The sequence below is a fragment of the Mus caroli genome, chromosome 18, assembly GCF_900094665.2.
Source record: "Mus caroli chromosome 18, CAROLI_EIJ_v1.1, whole genome shotgun sequence".
NCBI lineage: Eukaryota > Metazoa > Chordata > Mammalia > Rodentia > Muridae > Mus > Mus caroli.
In genome coordinates, this window is record NC_034587.1 from 3,958,670 (window position 1) to 3,978,452 (window position 19,783).

Here is a 19,783-nt window from a genome sequence, read left to right on the forward strand (position 1 = left end):
TGTTGCTTAGTTTCCCCAAAGAATACAGTTTGTCTTCCTAGGCCTGGATGATAAGTTCTTGTGGCACTGGGTCTGCCAGCAGGGGAAAGGGATAGCAGATGAGAATGGGTGATCCCAACACATTGGCCTGGAGTATCCATCCCATTCTGTTTCTGCACATCCTCACCTTCTACGAAGACACCAAGAGCAGTGAATTCCGTTTGTCCAATAATCTTGAAAGCATTATTTGAAGAGAAATATAATGTTTAATTTTAGGCATGGAAAGATCAAATAAATTATATAATACCAAAGGATGGAATTTGTTCCACCATGGAAAAAGCAGCACAGGGTAGAACAATTATAGCAATATTCAAGTGCTAAACAACTTTCAAGCAGATATATTGTTTGAAGATACTTTATTAAGATAAAAAACTTTCCATTACATTTATCTATAAATCCATCATAGGCCACAGGAAAATAAATAAAAATCTGAATCTTCAGGGACATTTTTGATTCCACAGTTTTGTAAATCCGAGTTTACATGTTTGCTCACTTTAAATTATTACAGTTTAGATACACTTGATGATTATATAGTACCAGGAATGTCAGCCTTATAGATGCCAAGTTTCCACATTACTCAATAAAGCCATCGTTATTGTTTCAAGTTTATCTCTTTACTTTTTTAGCCATTCTAACTGGGAGATAGGGAAAAACAGCACCTCATACCAGGTTCAACTTTAAATGGATAAACAATGAAACCCTGCATTTCTAATAGTGGCTGGCACTGCACCCCAGAAACAAGCTGCTGAAAGCTAGGAGCAAAGTATTTTTGTCCTTGGTGGTGGGAGTGCTGAGGTCAGAGAGCACAGCAAGGCCAAATGCTGTAGGTATCTCGGCCTGGCTTTTATGTTTAAATTAAAGCTCTTTGTAAGCTTTATCAAGAAATAGAACAGGTAAGGCTACATGCCATATGATTTCTAAAACTGCTTTATTTCTGTTTATTTATTTTTTAAAGAAAGATGCTCAGCTGTGGTCTAACAGGTGCAGACATTTATATTTTCATGACACTCCATCACCTTCACTACCTACCCCAAATTTCCCAAGCACTAACCCAAAATAAAAAATGAAGAGAGCAGTCACCAGATGAAGAAAAACAATCAGCAAAGATACCTGAGGTATGAACATGGGATACCTAAACTATTTCAGAATGTCCTATGCTGGACACAGTTCTCATCATTCTTGCTATAGGAAATTCCTTTAGAGAAGTGTAGGCATTGCGCAAGGGACAGAATATTCCACCCAAACCAACTCTTTAAGACTTGTGCTTCTAGACAGTCCACACAAAGCAGTGATTTCAGAATAGAAATTCAGTAGCCTTCCTCTTTGTGTTTGAACTGCATGGCTTTAATCAATAAACACAGAACTTCCATGAACTGTGTTCATTAGTCCAATCATCTGACTGTTGGGCTTGAACATGTAATGAGGTCACTAGAAAAGTTTTTGTTTCTGCTTCACATAGAAATTTGACATTGTCTTAAGGAAAGCTAGCCATGGACACCACCAAACAGCAGTGAACATGTAATATGTGTGTGGACCTATCTGCCAAAAGGTCCAATATTTACATGGAATGTTGATCTTGCTTATAAAACTATTATTTATTATTTATTTATTATTTATTTATCTATCCATTCATTCAAGACAGGGTTTCTCTGTGTAGCCCTGGCTGTCCTGGAACTTACTCTGTAGACCAGGCTGGCCTCGAACACACAGAAATCCACCTGTCTCTGCCTCCCAAGTGCTGGGATTAAAGGCGTGTGCCACCACGCCTGGCCCATAAAACTATTTTAAATTATATCTTTACATACAATTTATCTTATGAATAGCCTCATTTGATAATTTAAAAACATGCCTTTCAAATATCTCACAAATATATAAAATTTCCCTACATTTTATTCTTTCTTTAAACATAATATTTAAACTCTTTACAAAGCAACAAGAATAATGTTTTGTATGCAAGTCATAGATGTGCTGAATCTTCCACTGACTAATCTGCACTGCTCAGAGGACTGGCAGGAACCTGCTCTAAGATTGAACTATGGATATTTGTAGTATTGCAAATTATTCACTTGCTAGAGACCTAAGGAATTATAGAAAAAGGAACAATGTTATTGAAATATTTAAAAATCCACCTTCCTTTGGAATAGGCTGAAATGCAATCTGGCTGGTGTTAATCATTTTGTTGACAAAAATTTAACACAATATAAGGTTTCTAAAACACACTTTAGGACAATTTACATGTGTGGCGATTGCACACCAGAAACATGAGCACCTCTTCCTTCACTGTGCTCTAACACGTGTTACAAGTTTTTGAATTCTTAACTCATTGGTATAATTTGCTGAGAAATTCCAAAGCAAGAGAAGAAAACTTTCTGACTCCAGAAATGTCTTTTGAAGAATGATAGATTAAAGTAAGAGGTTCTGTGTGACCATTTCTTGCCCTAAGACAGAGCCATTTTTACTAAACCATGAGGAAAAGTTTGTATCTACATCTGTAGTATCAGTTAAGTCATTTTAAAGCCTGACGCAGCGGCATGTTCCTGTACTCAGGAGGCTGAGGCAAACAAAGGCTGAGTTCAAGGCTAGTGTCGACAACATAGTGAGACTCTCAACTTAAACAGGAGAATTAGATTTTTCTTATATAATATTGGCGGCATCACCAATATGTACTCATAAGGATTTCCTAAGCTATAATATGTGAGTTACTTCCTGAAGAAAAGATTTGAGTTTCTTCTTTGTTTTAAAGATGTGCACATGAAGGACATATTTTTTAAGGACAGAGTCTTATTTCCAGCTCAGTTAAATCTGTGGATTTGCTCAAGGCGGCCAAGCCCATGCTTTCAACTGCAAGTATGCCCAGTGAAGGGCTGTGAGCACACCTGAGCCCAAGTGAGGCATGAACTCTGATACATACCGCCTCTCACAAAGAAACAGATTAAAGTAAACCAGGAAATACAAGTTTTGCTAAGACTATAGCACTGTGCAGATTTTGACTTAGATTGTACAGTTATGTGCTTCAAATAAGGCTGTAAAAGACATAAACAAACCAGCACTGAAATTTTGACTTTGACATTGAAGACTTTACATCTGTGACAGTCATACTAATTATTAAAAAAAAAATCCTACCAAAACCATGGTAGTTGATCTAACCATGCAACTCTGTAAAAAGACAATTAAGGACATTTCCCTGAGTTATGAATGTAACCAACTCACTGGGACCCAATGGGTATCAGTCTCTAGTTTGTCAAATGTTGTTTTTAGCTCATTAAATGCCACAGTAAGATCATCATTTATTATGATTTTGTCAAAAAGATGACCATATTGACTTTCCATTATCTGCGCTGATTTAATCATTTCCTGAAAGTCTTCTTCCTATTAAAAACAAGTAATAACAAATTAAGTAACCAGACAACTGCATTATTTCACATAAATGAAAACATTCTACAATGACTACCTAATGCTGTTATGTGTTCAAACTTTAAACAAAGTAAAGAAACAAAATCACCTTCACTACTTTTTTAGAGGTTTTTACTGCTAACATCAGCTTTAGCTGAACTCCCTTCCGGGTCAATAACTAACTCACCATTGCATGGACACATTGCTGTGGTCGTGGATATCAGGGGTGCTGTTGACTCTGATGCTCTGGCTTGGCTATTTATGTTTGGTCACAAGAAATAATGTATAACACAAACTACTTCCTTAATGTTGGAAGCATTACAGGACAATAGTTCAAATGCCCCTCCTGTGGTCCAGTAGAAGTGTTTCAAAAGCCCTGCTGGGCCACATAAAATTTTAGATGCCAGGAGATATTTTAGCTAGGTATAAAACTCAGGACAGTACATTAAAAAGTATAAGTCACATCTTCAGACTATGCCATCATTTACGAATTATTTTTACTGAGAAATAACTTTAGTGCTAGTTACAACTTAAAATAACTAGCAACATGTGACAGTATCTGTCCCTTAAGGACAAATGTCACCCTTTTAGAACAAAGAGCCAACACTGGGAATCAAAAGCAAGATCCATGCTTTATAACTAAAATCAATAGTTCCCAGATGAACAAAGACTAAAGGAAAACTAATTAGATGAAAAAAAAAAGGATTTAATATTTATTTGTTGGTTTTTGATTAAAAAGGTAGAATTTGAGAAGAATGAAAACAAAACCAAAGAAAGGCTTTCCAAGAGTCAATGATGGTTGGGCCAGCCTGACTCTATCTTAAAATTAAAAGCCATCTTATTACAGGGTCAAAATAAGTTCATTCCTGTTTTCTATAAAATGTAAACTTGACTAGGTCTTCACCCATTTCTGGAATTTGTTATGTTCTACATCCTACATCCTGACCTCTACCCTGGTAAGATAAGATGTTCTGCCAAATAATTTTGGAATGTTCAGCCAAGTTCCTATATAACCAAAATTCTTCTGGAAATCCCCCAACCACTGAAAATACCCTAGTCTTGTAGGTATTTTTAGCTATATAAACCCAACCTTCTCCCGTGTTTCATACTATTTTCTCAAACCCTGCTACAGGGAGATATCCTTGTATGATAGAAAATAAACCTTGAATAATTTGACTAAAGAATTTGAATAATGATCTTTACTTTCATTTGATGAGATTAATATCAGTATAGCCACAAACATCTGAAACAATAGCATCCAATGGCACTCATATGAAATATGAATGTCATCAGGGGACTGTGTAGGCCTCCTGATACTATGACCCAAATGGGGCTTCTACTTTTTACTGTGTTAAAATATAAAATATAAGGCAACAAAGCAAATCATGACAATTTTTGATTAGACTATTAATGATAAACAGAAACTTATTTAGAGACTTTTAGCGTTAAAAAGGTTAAGTAAAATTAAAAGCTAAGTAGTCCCTTATATAAATGATCGGCTTAGAAAAAAATCAGCATGCAAGCATAATACCATACTTTTGTTCCTTTTTCTTTGTGTTTTTTTTTTTTTTTGGTGGCATTGGGAAAAAACAAAACAAAATAAAACAAACAAAGCTTGGTGCATGCTAGGAAGCCCTAAAACCCAGTGGTTAATACTACCATTGTAGTTATTGGTTTGAGGCACAAACTCTTGCTTTGTAGACCATATTGGTTTCAAATCTGCCAGACAGAAGAGAATAACCTTACCTCTTGAGTGCTGGGCATTGCAGGGGTACATTACTATATGCATTACTATATGCATTACTATAGGCATTGCAGGGTACATTACTATATGCAGCTCTACAAAGTAGTTCTGAGTCAATGTAATATAAACATCAATTCGTAGAAACAAGAATTTACAGTGCCACCAATCAAAATGCACATACCAAACCTTTTCAGAGTTCTGGATCACAACTTCATCATTAACAGTGTCCCTAAGTACTGTGAACAGGTATCTAGATGCTATGTGCATGGTAGCTAAGATCATGACACCCACCGTGAAGGGCTTTGCAGTCCCTTGGTCATCTCTGCTTGAAATAATCTTTGCATTTTTTCTTGTCTCTCTCAAACGCTCTATGGATGGAGGTTTTATAAATATCACATAGGGTTTGAACTCCAGTGTCCTTAAATGCTTCACTGTCTGCAAGGAAGAAAAGATGTTTTTTTATATTTCTTCATAATCTCATGCATTCTGGATTTCGTAGGAGAAAATTTCTTAAAACTATTCTTTAATTAAACAGGTCATTCTTCAATCTGTCCTTGACAATGAGGGTGGCATTCTCATCACTAACATGAAACACAGTGGCTAAAAAATTCAGAAAACTAGGTTCTAGATCACACTTCTAAAAAATGTAATGATGGGTAACCTGTCTGGAAGTTGTCTATCTTTTTTAATTCTGTTAGCAGCCGAAAGGTAAAGTCTCTGTAGCCTCTGTTCTACATGAGCTCTGCCAGCACATCCTCCCTCCGCCCCCACCCCTCAAGTGTCTTGTTTAGCTTTGTTTGGAGTCAGGGTCCTACTATGCAGCCCAGACCTACCTGGCCTCCTACTACTCTTGCCTCAGTTTCCTGAATTCTGGATAAAGGTGTGTAGCACCATACCTGTTTTGTTTTGTTAATTTATTCTCCTCTCATACCAAACATCTCAACCAGTCCCCTCCCACACTCCTCTCCTCTCTCCCTCAGATCCAACCCCCCCCCCTCCATTTCCCTTAAGAAAAGAGCAGGCTTCATAGGGATATCAACCAAAGAGAGCAAAATAAGTTACAAGAGGACTTGGCATAAAATTTCTTATCAAGGCTGAGCAGCTAGATGAAGTATCCCAATAGGATGAAAAGGGTTCTAAGAGCGGGGACAATGGTGCTGCTTCAATCTATGTAAGTCCACATGAGTCCTGCTTAGTTGATTCTATGGATAGTATTCTCCTGGTATTCCCTACCTCTGACTTCTCTGCCTCCTACAATTCACACCTGGGTTTTAAGTGTTGACTTTTGCAGACTGAACTGTGGTCAAGGGAAACTGACAGAAGGGTCAGAACTGAGAGATATTATTGATTTCCTCACGAGGGCCTCACCAGAGTCTTACTGTGAGGTTATGTAGATAGGCTCCATGTATTAAGGAGGGTGTGTGGAGGTGTCCAGGATGGGGAAATGGGGAAGGGGATGGCAGGCCTGGAAAAGCTCAGAAGTGCAGATAAAAATGTATTCCGCGAGTCTATACACAGGGAGTTCAGACAAGCAGGAATGCCCCTACTCCTTCCAGGTGCCTGTACAGGAGGCAGCCATCAACTTGATGCTAAGGATCCTCTGACTACAGCTTCTCTATCCAGAAAGAGGTGCTTAAATAAGGAATAAGTGTTTTCACCCACTGGCCTTCTTAGTTCAAAGTTTCTGTAAGAGGCCCCTGGGTGATACACAGAGCTCCTATGGCATCTTAGATGAGACAGTATTCAACAGTGCCTCATAGCTCTGCTGGGATTTAAATGTTCACCTTGTGGCCAAGACCAAAATTTGAGAAAGAGAACTGAGGTCTAAAATGTCCACTTTCAGACTATACACACAAAACACAAACTATATAACACAAGATGTTTAACATATTTAACAGTGTAATACATTATTAAAAGACCCAAAATAAGCACATAATAGCCTGTGAACTTGACTGAGGAAAACCAAGAGATACAAACATTGATCTCTGAGTTTCTTCCCATCTGCTTTTCTAGAAACGTTATGTCTTTCCCCCTCTACCCAATGTCCGTACTACATTTAAATGAGCAGACTTCATATGAAGCTCATACTAAGATGCTGGAGGAGGTTCATAGGGAACTGCACAATGGAAGCACAGACGACGGTTTACTTACATGAGGCTGGACATCCAACAGACAAACCTTGTTCTTAGCTAGGACAGAGCGAACTGAGTCTATACTTGTACCATAATAGTTGTTTTTATATTCACCATACTCAATGAACCTGTAGAAAATTAAGACGCTCATCAGAATAGTCTCTAAATATGAAACAAGCAGACGGCAAGTTATACTTCATAGGCAAAAGATATTTTTGCTGAAAGTGTAAAATTTTTTGCTGTGTTTAATAAAATAAACAGAGCCAAGCACTTCGGCAAATGTCAATTTAAAAAAAAAAAAACTTGTACATTTTCAAATCAGTAACACTTGCTTGTGTTACACTTAAGCTCAAAAAAGTACTTTGGTTCTATGGAGTGCTAATGCTTTCCATCACTCCCTTTCAGAACTAATGCAATGCAATAAAAAATTGAATAAGCCAAACAATAGAAACTACTGGAATTTCACTGCACACTACAGAGTAACAGAGCTGGGCACTGGAGCCACAGGAGCTGGGAGGTGGCTAATGGAACCAGGGCAGTGATTATGTGCTATAAAAATACAGTCATAGGGCCAAACTCTAAGAAAGCAGTTTGATATTTCAATAAAATCCCACAATACTGTGTGAAAACACACCCTGCCTCTGATGCCCTGAAGTAGCTACACCTCAGCAATGGAAACCTGGGGGAGGGTGGAGTATGAGCTAGCTGGAGGAGCTGAGACAGTAGGTTCAACAAGCGTCCAATACAGGAGGTTTATTCCAGCCTTGTGAAGAACCGATGTGAGATTACGATATGTATGAAAAAGATTATGGGGAAAACATATCGTATAGCTAGCCATTAACGTTTAAAATAAAGTCTTACTCAAGTTACATGCTGAGATTCAATTATTGGACTGGAAAAAAGTCATAGAAGCACCCTGGGAAGTTTTCCTCAAGCTTAGGCTGCACAGAAACAGTAGCTCCCTGTACTGGGACATGTGCAATTGCTAACGGAACCTCCTCCTTTTAAGGGCTTCAGACATGACTCTAATAAGTGCAATACGTTTCACGTAGAAGGGGACCCAAGGCTGTCTAAGAGTAGATATACAGGCACCAGCTTAAGAACAACAGGAAGAGAAAAAAAATTTAACAACATTTTCACATACTTGTTATTTTGTACATCTGTCTCAAACAAGTGTTTGGAAATAAAAATATATTCCACACCATCACTCTCTTGGCTTCTTCTTGCTCTAGTGGTGTCTGTAATTTGATAGAAAAAAGAGTTGAAAAAAGTCTAAATAAGTTACCATAGAGTATTAGAAAGAAATCAAGTACATTAAATCAGTTTCCTACCCAAGATTTGAAAACATAGAGGAAAAAAACAAAAGCAAATTAGTTGCTAAAATACCGTGGAATATAAATTCAAACTTTTCCACTGTTGTTCCAATGTTTAGGCTGAGGATCTGATTGCTTTTCAGGTCTGATTCTTACTCATACCTCTGAAGAATCTTTAATACAAGTAAATACATAAAAGTAGTCATCTGTGTAGATTTTAGTCCACTCCCCAGACCTTTCTTTTGCAAATAACTGGCTTATTTTATCATCTACTTCTTTGCTGAAGTAGTCGTACTAGGTAGAAGGTACAGCCTTCTTCATACAGTGTATAGCATGAATGGACCTTCAGTGTTGTTCCATTTTACTAACTAAATGAAATCAAATAACTCCAGGTATTATTCCCAACTCCTGCCAAGTCATTAATAGCATCTTAATCTAGGATTCAGTTTGCAAATTTTTGACAATGTTGCCTACTTCTTTTTGTGTGAGTTATAAAGGGACAGAAAACACAGAATAGTGAAAGACAAAATGCAATACTTTCCATTGTGGACATACATATGAAACCCTACTATTGCCCCCCTTCCTGATCTTACAGTCAAAACCCTGGACCCCTGACAATTATCTGAACACCTTGAAAATATACACAATGAAAGAGGCATGGTGGTGTATGCCTTTAATCACAACACTTGGGAGGCAGAGGCAGGTGGGTCTCTGTGAGTTTGAGGCCAGACTTACTTACAGTCTCGAGACAGCCAAGGCTATACAGAGAAACCCTTTCTTGAAAGACAAAAACAAAAAGCAAACCAAAACAAATACACAAAAACAGGGAGGGTATGGAAGGCAGAGAATCTGCCTAGGGAAAGGCTGACTTTGTTTCTCTTAGAAGTATGATGTACTGTAACAAGACAGGGACAATCCTGTAGGTAGTCAGGAAGGAACAAGGGCCATGATGCAACTAATCACAGATTTTATGCTAAAAACTCATGTTGGGTTTAAAAGAAATGTTAGGGTTAAAAGGGTGGTGGGCAACATGAAGGAAGAAAAATAAGAGACTGTAGCTGGGTAGAGACAGCCAAGCTGAACAGGCAAAAAAAAAAAAAAAAAAAAAAAAAAAAAAAAAAAGACAGGGGCCCTGGGAAGCAAGGTGCTGGCTGCCTGGCTCCCATGATGCCCTGGGGAATATCTGCAAGATTCTGTAGATCCCTCGCATCCTCCAGCTTCTGATGATGAAGCTGAATATAAATGACTGAAGTGTGGCTTCTAATAAAGAGACTCCTGCAGATCACCCCATAGATAAAGATGGCATGACAGTTAAGAAACACTGAGGCTACATCTTGGTGGCTGTGCTAATGTTATCACCTCCCCTTGGTGAAATGCAAGATAGGCAAACTAATGCTGAGAACAAAGAGCAATTTGATAGACCACAGGGCTGACAGTGGCAAGCTAGTCCTTTGCTACAGAGAGCACACAGACAAGATTAGCAGCTAACAAGGCAGAAGTCAGAGACAGGAGGTGGGCTTCAGCTCCTGGAACTGGATGATCAGCATGTAACAAAGCCTCGTCATTGACCTGTCACAGTCCTATGAAAAACCCAAAGTAAGCCACTCCCGGGTTTCTCCTTCCCCTTGGAGTTATGGGAATGTCTTTTATTTTCCCTTAATTTTTCTAAGCAAAGATGCTTTCAGTTCACTTACTCTCTTTGTCTGTGTCTTTAACCCTCACTGGTGTGGGGCAGGAAACTTGAGAGCCACTGTTCCCAGTTAACTTTTGGAGACCTTTGTGTCCTAGCATGCAAGTCACTGGGCAGGTGCACCTGCCTTGAAAAAGGCCCTGTCATTCCAACAACAACAACAACAACAACAACAACCACCACCACCTGCTTAGCAAAATCAACAGGGTATGCAGATGTGTGGGTATGTGTGGGTGCATGGGGGTGGGTGTAAGCTAAGAAATCAGCAGGGTATATGGGTGTGTGTAAATGGGACAGGGAATGTAAGTTAAGATTGTGGAGAAGTGGAGAAAGCATAAAAGGGAATACATTAATTCTCTTTAGAAATCAACAGTGTTCTAATAATAACTTCTGTCCTGTGTATAAGGTTCAGATTCAAACCAATGGAATTTAAGATGTAAGTATGGTTAGAATACACAGATCTTGGTTTAACCTCTGAAAAATGGAGAAAGAAACACATGTGTTACACACACACACACACACACACACACACACACAGAGAAAGGCTTACAGAACTCAATTAAGATGTGTACAGAAGCCTCAGCCTCCTCTCTGAGTCAGAGCATAGTGAAACCACAGCACACACCAATGAAGGGAACGTAGGGTCTAAATTTAACATAGCTGATCACATTATAAAATAAATGTATGAGTAGTCTCCAGAATTTAGATTAGGAGATGGCACTAACATATTCACAATATAAAAATGTAATCCAAAACTATATAACATAAAAGATACAATTCTCAAGGGAAACAATAACAGATAAAATCCCCTGAATGGTCCAAAAGTTTGAATATCAGACTTAAAAGCAGATATTATAACTATGCTTCAGGAAGGAAAACTTATCTGAGCTGGATTAAAAGTATGAAAATTTACCATAAAAACACAAACTATGAAGGAGTAAGTAGAAATTCTATAGCTAAAAAGATACAACATGACAGGAACAAACCACTAGAAGGCTCATCAGTATAAAAGAGGTTAAATGAAAGTCATCGATCTTAAAGACAGAGCAATATAGTTCACAGACTGTGAACAACCATGAGGGAAAACATGAAGAGGTATAAATGGAAGGCCCTACATACAAACACTGAAATATCCATGGCATGTGTAACTGGGGTCCTAATCACAAAAACAAACTGAGAACTGTCAGAAAATAGTCCTGGGAAGGCTTAATGATCCTAAACCTGTAAACATTTGGGGAAAAAGCACAAACTCACACACTGCAAAAGTCCATCAGATCCCAAAACAATTTTTTTTAAAAAGTCAAAACATGCCTAGATATTTATACACAAATACTAAACTCCCAGTGGTGATAACATGACTTGGAAGCCTCTAGAACACAATTAGTATGGAGAATGATAACTTCTACTAACTCAGGCTTCTTTCTGTAAATTAAAACATGAAATCTATGAAATAACCTTTTTACCTAACTGAAAGAAAGGAGTTATTATCCAAACTCTCTTTCAGGAAAAAGTGGCAAAGTAGAGACCTTCTCAGATGAAATAATCCAGTGCTCATTGCAGACTGTTCCAGAAAAAAATTTCAGATGGAAAGAAGTGATGAGGAAATTTGACTCTTCAGGAATAAAGTGGTAACACTCAAACAGCTTGGTATGCAAACCGCTTCTCTTCTTCCCAATTCAATGCATACCCCAACCCAGTCTTGTGATCTCTAAAAATGTTAAACATATGGTTTGGCCATCCCTCTACTTGTTTGGTCAAAGGAAATAAAGACCCATGTATTACCCAATTCTTGTAAACCATAATTGCTGTATTTGTTAATAGACAAAAGTACGGGTGGTAGAGGAACCTTGGTATCCCAGGTGAGTATGTAGATAGAGTGCAGTTATTTCCATGCCAAAAAATGGTACACAAGAACTACAGATGTGTGAGACATTGTAAATTCATGCTAAATAAAAAGGAACGTGCAAAGACAAATTGTTTTTCACTATGTAATTCAATATAAAGTGCCAAGGATTACAACAGTCCTCAGTGATGAGTGCAGAGCAGTACTTGACAGGTGGCAGAGGGGAAAGTCCAGTAGAACGTGGACATTTTGGAGGTAGAAATCCTCATTATGCCCGTGATAATGCTAACACATATGCAGACACAGAATGAAACAGATCCATATCCATACTACATATTTCAATTGTATCTTTTAATAATGTTTAACAGAAAACTAGGAACTGGGAAAAGTAGCAATTTTAAAAAATTAATGACATTAAATTAATTAATTGTGTGGGGTGCATACCACAGTGTACATGTGAGGGGTGAAAGGAAAACTTCCTGGAGCTGTTTCTCTCTATCTACCATGTAGGGTTCTAGGGATCAGACTCAGGCTTTCAGGCTTGGACATCATGCCAGTCCCAAAGCATTGCATTTTTAAAGCCAAATAGTTTCAGTTATGTTCCAAAACTAATTCCTTTACCAAGCCAGCAAATATATTATAATACAAAGTCCCTTCAACAGTCTTTTATTCCTCTCCACAGAGCACCAAGAACTGGTGTTGTTCTTAATGGAATGTCACAATCTTTCCAAAAGTAGGATTAGAGACTGATAGAATTTATTCCTTCATGAAAACTACCAATACATTTCATAGTAGGAAAATATTTTGTTGAGTACATATTAGATGATATATACTCAAGAGCAGAAACTGAAAAGGAGGAAGTCAAAATGTCAGTATATGCAGATGATATGATAGTATACATAAGTGACCCCAAAAATTCCATCAGAGAACTCTTAAACCTGGTAAACAACTTCAGTGAAGTAGCTGGATATAAATTTAACTCAAATCAGTGGCCTTTCTCTACACAAAGGATAAACAGGCTGAGAAAGAAATTAGGGAAACAACACCCTTAACAATAGTCACGAAAAATATAAAATATCTTGGCGTGACTCTAACTAAGGAAGTGAAAGATCTGTATGATAAGAACTTCAAGTCTCTGAAGAAAGAAATCAAAGAAGATCTCAGAAGATGGAAAGATCTCCCATGCTCATGGATTGGCAGGATTAACATAGTCAAAATGGCTATCCTGCCGAAAGCAATCTACAGATTCAATGCAATCCCCATCAAAATTCCAATCACCGAGTTAGTAAGGGCAACTTGTAAATTCATCTAGAATAACAAAAAATCTAGGATAGCAAAAACTATTCTCAACAATAAAAGAACCTCCGGTAGAATCACTATCCCTGACCTCTAGCTGTACTACAGAGCAATTGTGATTAAAAAAAAAACAAAAAAACAAAAACCAAACAAACAAAAAAAAACCAACCTGCACGGAACTTGCACAGTGACAGACAGACAGACAGGTAGATCAATGGAATAGAATTGAAGACACAGAAATGAACCCACACACCTATGGTCACTTGATATTTGACAAAGGAGCTAAAACCATCCAGTGGAAAAAAAGACGGCATTTTCAAGAAATAATGCTGGCTCAACTGGCAGTTAGCATGTAGAAGAATGTGAACTGATCCATTCTTATCTCCTTGTACAAATCTCAAGTCTAAGTGGATCAAGGACCTCCACATAAAACCAGAGACACTGAAACTTAAACAGGAGAAAGCAGGGAAGAGCCTTGAACATATGGGCACAGGAGAAAAATTCCTGGACAGAACACCAATAATTAACAAATGGGACCTCATAAAATTGCAAAGCTTCTGTAAGGCAAAGGACACTGTCAATAGGACAAAACAGCAACCAAGAGATTGGGAAAAGATCTTTACCAATCCTAAATCTGATAGAGGGATAATATTGAATATATACAAAGAACTCAAGTAGTTAGACTCCAGAAAACCAAATAACCGTACTAAAAAAATGGGGTACAGAGCTAAACAAAGAATTCTCAACTGAGGAATACAGAATGGCTGGGAAGTACTTAAAAAATCCTCAACATCCTTAGTCATCAGGGAAATGCAAATCAAAACAACCTTGAGATTCCACCTCATACCAGTCAGAATGGTTAAGATCAAAAAGTCAGGTGACAGCAGATGCTGTTGAGGATGTGGAGAAAGAGGAACACTCCTCCCTTGCTGATGGGACTGCAAGCTGGTACAACCACTCTGGAAATCAGTCTGGCGGTTCCTCAGAAAATTGGACACAGTACTACCGGAGGATCCAGCAATACCATTCCTGGGCATATACTCAGAAGATGCTCCAAGATGTAATAAGGACATATGCTCTACTATGTTCATAGGAACCTTATTTATAATAGCCAGAAGCTGGAAAGAACCCAGATGTCCCTCCAAAGAGGAATGGATACAGAAAATGTGGTACATTTACACAATGGAGTACTTCTCAGCTATTAAAAACAATGCATTTATGAAATTCTTAGACAAATGGATGGATCTAGAGGATATCATTCTGAGTGAGGTATCCCAATCACAAAAGAACACACATGATATGCACTAACTGGTATTACCCCAGAAGCTTGGAATACCCAAGATACAATTCACAAAACACATGAAACTCAAGAAGGAAGACCAAAGTGTGGATACTTCAGACCTTCTTAGAAGGGGGGACATAATACCATGGAAGGAGTTACAGAGTTAAAGTGTGAAGCAGTGACTGAAGGAATGAACATACAAAGACTGCTCCACCTGGGGCTCCATCACATAAACAACTACCAAACCCAGACACTATTGTTGATGCCAACAAGACCTTGTTGACAGGAGCCTGATATAGCTGTCTCCTGAGAGTCTCTGCCAGTGCCTGACTAATACAGAAGTGTCCAATAGCCATCTATTGGACAGAGCACAGGGCCCCCAATGAAGGAGCTAGAGAACGTATCTAAGGAGATGAAGGGGTATGAAGCACCATAGGAGGAACAACAATATGAACTAACCAGTACCCCCAGAGCTCCCAGGGACTAAATAAAACACATGGTGGGACTCAGGGCTCTAGCTGCATATGCAGCAGAGGAGAGCCTAGTTGGTCATCAATGGGAGGAGAGGCCCTTGGTCCTATGAAGGTTTTATGCCCCAGTATAGGGGACTGCCAGGGCCAGGAAGCAGGAATGGGTGGGTTGGTGAGTGGGGGAGGGGAGAAGGGATAGGGGTTTTCAGAGGGAAAACTAGGAAAGGGGATAACATTTGAAATGTAAATAAAGAAAATATCGAATTAAAAAATTCACACAAAAAGAGAGAGAGAGAGTAATTAAAAAACAACAACAATAACAATACTGGACATCAATGATTTTTTTTCTGTATTAGCTATTTAACTATCAAAGAACTTTTTGATAACTACATATCACCTGTTTGAGCCCAAGCATAACAGTATTTACTAGACTTAGTATCCCTTAAAAATACCATCACACTGCACAATGATAACTTGCATTATGAAATGCATACTTGACAGTAGCCTCATAATCAGCAACACTGCATTCAGCTTTTATACTAAGTCCAAAGGAGAAAACTGCACAAGGATACCCTTCTCAAGATGAGCACTTTCACTAAAAGTTAAAAGTGATACCCCCAACAGTAGTTACCCTAATAGTACAGACAAGTGTCAAATCCTGGTCACTCAGCTTTTTACAGTAACATCTGCACAACTATAACACGGAGTCAAAACCAGCAAATCCAATATCAATGAATTACAATTAGTTGAACTACAGAGAGTTCTATGTAATATAAAAAAAAACAGACTAGGATATAGAAAAGTTTATATACAAGCCTGATATGAATGTGTGTAGATATTATGCATGTGTGTATTACACAGATTAATGAGACCCCATGGATGAGCACACCCATATGATCAGTACTTTAACAAGAAGCAGAACATTGAGGCCCCATGAATTCCACTTCAGTTGCCTTCTTAGCACTGGTCTCTAACCACCCAGATTATAGTTGTTGAAGACATAACACATGTTCTCTTTCAGACCTGTCTCCTTCTGATACAGTAAGAACAGATGTTAGCTTTAAAAGGAGCTTAGGTTACAATGCAAGACTAGAAACACCAGGGAAGGTAAACAAGAGGGCTTGCAGCTGGATCTGAGATGACCAAACCGAGCTGATATGAAGAACAGAATGTGGGAAAAAAGGAAGTTAGGATCACGGGGTCCACTGGCATCCACCCTCATAATCCTCATCCAAGGAGCACACATAAGTCACCACTGGCCTTTTGCATGTTTTTGCTTCTAATTCAGCTAATTATAACAAACTAAGCTGCAAGTAACAACAGCTTCTAAGAAGCCCCCATTTGTCCCAGAAAGGAGACAATCCCAGAACACCTTGCAGACAGGAAGATAAATATGATGTAACTAAGAAAAAGTGTGGCTCTATCTTTATAACCATGGTCATAAGATAGTAAAATGGCCCATGCTAAATCTACAAGCTGGTCATATGTGGTAGTCTGAGTAGGAAGGGCTCTCATAGACTCATGTGTTTGAATTTTTGGTCCAAGGGCAGTGGCACTATTAGGAGATGTGGACTTGGAGTAGGTGTGGCCTTCTTGGAAGAAGTGTGTCACTGTGTAGGTGGGTTCTGAGGTCTCCTATGCTCAAGCTCTGCCCAATGTGGAATCCAATACCCTTCTGCTGCCTGTGGATCAAAATGTTAAACTCTTAGCTCCTTCTCTAGCAACACATCTGCCTGACTGCTGACATGTCTCCAGCCACGATGATAATGGATTAATCCTCTGAAATTGTAAGCCAGCCCCAATTAAATGTCCTTTGCAAGAGTTGCCTTGGTCAGCCGGGCGTGGTGGCGCACGCCTTTAATCCCAGCACTCGGGAGGCAGAGGCAGACGGATTTCTGAGTTCGAGGCCAGCCTGGTCTACAAAGTGAGTGCCAGGACAGCCAGGGCTACACAGAGAAACCCTGTCTCAAAAAACCAAAAAGAGTTGCCTTGGTCATGCTGTCTCTTCACAGCAATAAAACCCTAAGTAAGACATCATGTAAACATAAAAGAAAGCATACTATAAATCTGCTAAGGTCAGGGACCAGTGAGGCCTGAAAGGTCAGTGGGTTGTAACACTCAGGGGTTACTGGATATTGGATAGACAAAGCTATAAGCTAAGATAGTTACCCCCTAACTGAGAAAGCAGCCTGAGTACAGCACATTTTCTTCCCCCTGGGGACATGTGCAGTGTCTAAAGCTGCCTAAGTGGCTTGGCCCATGACATAACCAATCTTAACAGGAAACATCCCAGTTCTGCTCATTTTCTGCTATAAGCCCAATGAAAGGCTCTAGGCATGTAGTTCAATGTCTTTTCCTCTTTGTAGTCTCTTCCTGCTCATAAGAGTTTCTCCTACTTCCTCATAAAAAAACATTTCCACTAAAATCAAGGACAAGACAAGGCTGCCTACTTGCTCCCTATCTATTCAATATAGTACTTGATATTCTAGCCAGAACAAAAAGACAACTAAAGGAGATCAAAGGGATGCAAACTGGAAAGGAGGAAGTCAAAGTATGGCTATTTGTGGATGATATGATAGTATACCTAAGTGATCCCAAATATTCTACCAGAGAACTCCTACAGCTGATAAACACCTTCAGTAAAGTAGATGGAAACACAGTTAACTCAAATCAGTAGTCCTCCTTTATATAAATGATACATGGGTCAAGAAAGAAATTAGAGGAACAACACCCTTTATAATAGCCACAAATAATATAAAATATCTTGGTGCAACTTACCAAGTAAGTAAAAGATCAGTATAAAAGAACTTCAAGTCTCTGAGGAAAGAAACTGAAGAAGATATCAGAAGATGGAAAGATCTCCCAAGCTCATGATTGGTAGGATTAACAAAGTGAAAATGGCCATTTTACCACAGCAATCTAGAGATTCAAATTCAAACTCCATCAAAATTTCAACACATTTTTTATAGACCTTTGAAGGTCAATTCTCAACGTCATATGGAAAATAAAAAATCCCAGGATAGCCAAAACAATCCTGAACAATAAAATAATTTTGGGAGGAATCACTACTCCTGACCTCATGGCAAACTACAGAGCAGTAGTGATAAAAACTGCATGAAATTAGTACAGAAACAGACATGTTGATCAATGGAATCAAACTGAAGACCGATAAATAAATATATGGACACTTGATTTTTGATTAAGAAACCAAAATCATACAATGGAAAAGTGAAGGCATCTTCAACAAATGGTGCTGATCTAAGTGAATTTCTACATGTAGAAGAATGAAAATAGTTTCATACTTAGCACCCAGCACAAACCTCAATTCCAAGTGGATAAAGGACCTCAACATAAAACTGGATATACTAAAAATCATAAGAGTAAATGGGAAATACCCTTAAACACATTGGTACAGCAGACAAATTCCTGAACAGAACACCAATGTCTCTAAAATAAACAACTGATAAATAGAACATCATGAAATTGCAAAGCTTCTGAAAGGCAAAGGATACTGTCAATAGGACAAATTGACAGCTTACAGATTGGGAAAGAATCTTCACCAATCCTGCATCTGATGGAGGGCTAATGTCCAAAATTTGTAAAGAGCTTGAGAAGTCAGACACCAATAACCCAAATAACCCAGTTAAAAATACGGTACAGACAAGAGATTTTGAAACAAAGGAATCTCAAATGGCGAAGAAGCACTTAAGGAAATGTTCAAAGTCCTTAGTCATCAGGGAAATGCAAATCAAAACAACTCTGAGGTTTGATCTTACACCTGTCAGAATAGCCATGATCAAAAAAACTCAAGTGTTAGCCCATGATACTGACCATGTGGAGCAAGGTGGGAGTGCAAACTTGAATAACTACATTGGAAATCAATTTGGCAGTTTCTAAAAAAACTGGGAATAGTTCTGCTTCAGGACCCAGCTATATCACTCCTGGGCATATAACTAAAAGATGCTTCAACATCCCACAAGGATACTTGCTCAACTATGTTCAAAGCAGTTTTATTCATATTAGCCAGAAACTGATAAAAACCTAGATTGTCCCTCAACTGATAACAGATTAAAAACATGTATATCAATTTGCATTCTTCTACATGATAACTGTGGAGAGCCATGCCGCGAGCAATCGCCATTATAAGATGGCGCTGGCCTCCACTGTGCCTAACTAATAAACAAGCCTTGTACCCAGGTGCGAGAGTGAACTCACGCCTAGTCACTGCCCATCTCGGAGCATAGTAATGGGGTGATGGGTGAGCAACGAATCAGGAGCTGACACGCCACGCTGACACGCCACATCACGTGCTGAAACACCATGGCTGAGGGCTATATAAGCAACGCCATTTTCCGGGGTCGGGGTCTTCCCTCCTGAAGATTCCAGTTGTCCGAGTGTGTTCTTGCCAGCGAGAACGATAGCTCGGGACACATAACCACAAGTTGTGCAAGCACCATTTGTTGAAAATGCTGTCTTTTTTCCACTGGATGGTTTTAGCTCCCTTGTCAAAGATCAAGTGAGCATAGCTGTATGGGTTCATTTCTGGATCTTCAATTATATTCCACTGGTCTACTTGTCTGT

General features: G+C 38.7%; 1 protein-coding gene across 3 annotated transcripts in view; it reads right to left on the reverse strand.

Annotated features, from left to right (window-relative positions):
* Positions 1-230: 230 nt before the first annotated feature.
* The window catches only part of Mpp7 (membrane palmitoylated protein 7), a 278,049-nt gene continuing 258,496 nt past the window's right edge, over positions 231-19,783 (reverse strand). For 2 of the 3 annotated variants that reach the window (XM_029472157.1, XM_021150579.1), the window contains exons 14-17: positions 8,453-8,546; positions 7,328-7,436; positions 5,468-5,611; positions 3,227-3,408 (exon numbers count right to left, since the gene is read on the reverse strand). In XM_029472157.1, coding sequence (XP_029328017.1) covers positions 3,229-3,408; positions 5,468-5,611; positions 7,328-7,436; positions 8,453-8,546 — 527 coding nt within the window. In that variant the 3' untranslated portion in view covers positions 3,227-3,228. Of the gene's footprint in view, positions 3,409-5,467; positions 5,612-7,327; positions 7,437-8,452; positions 8,547-19,783 lie in introns of all 3 variants that reach the window. The other variant, XM_029472156.1, reaches the window with a different exon arrangement.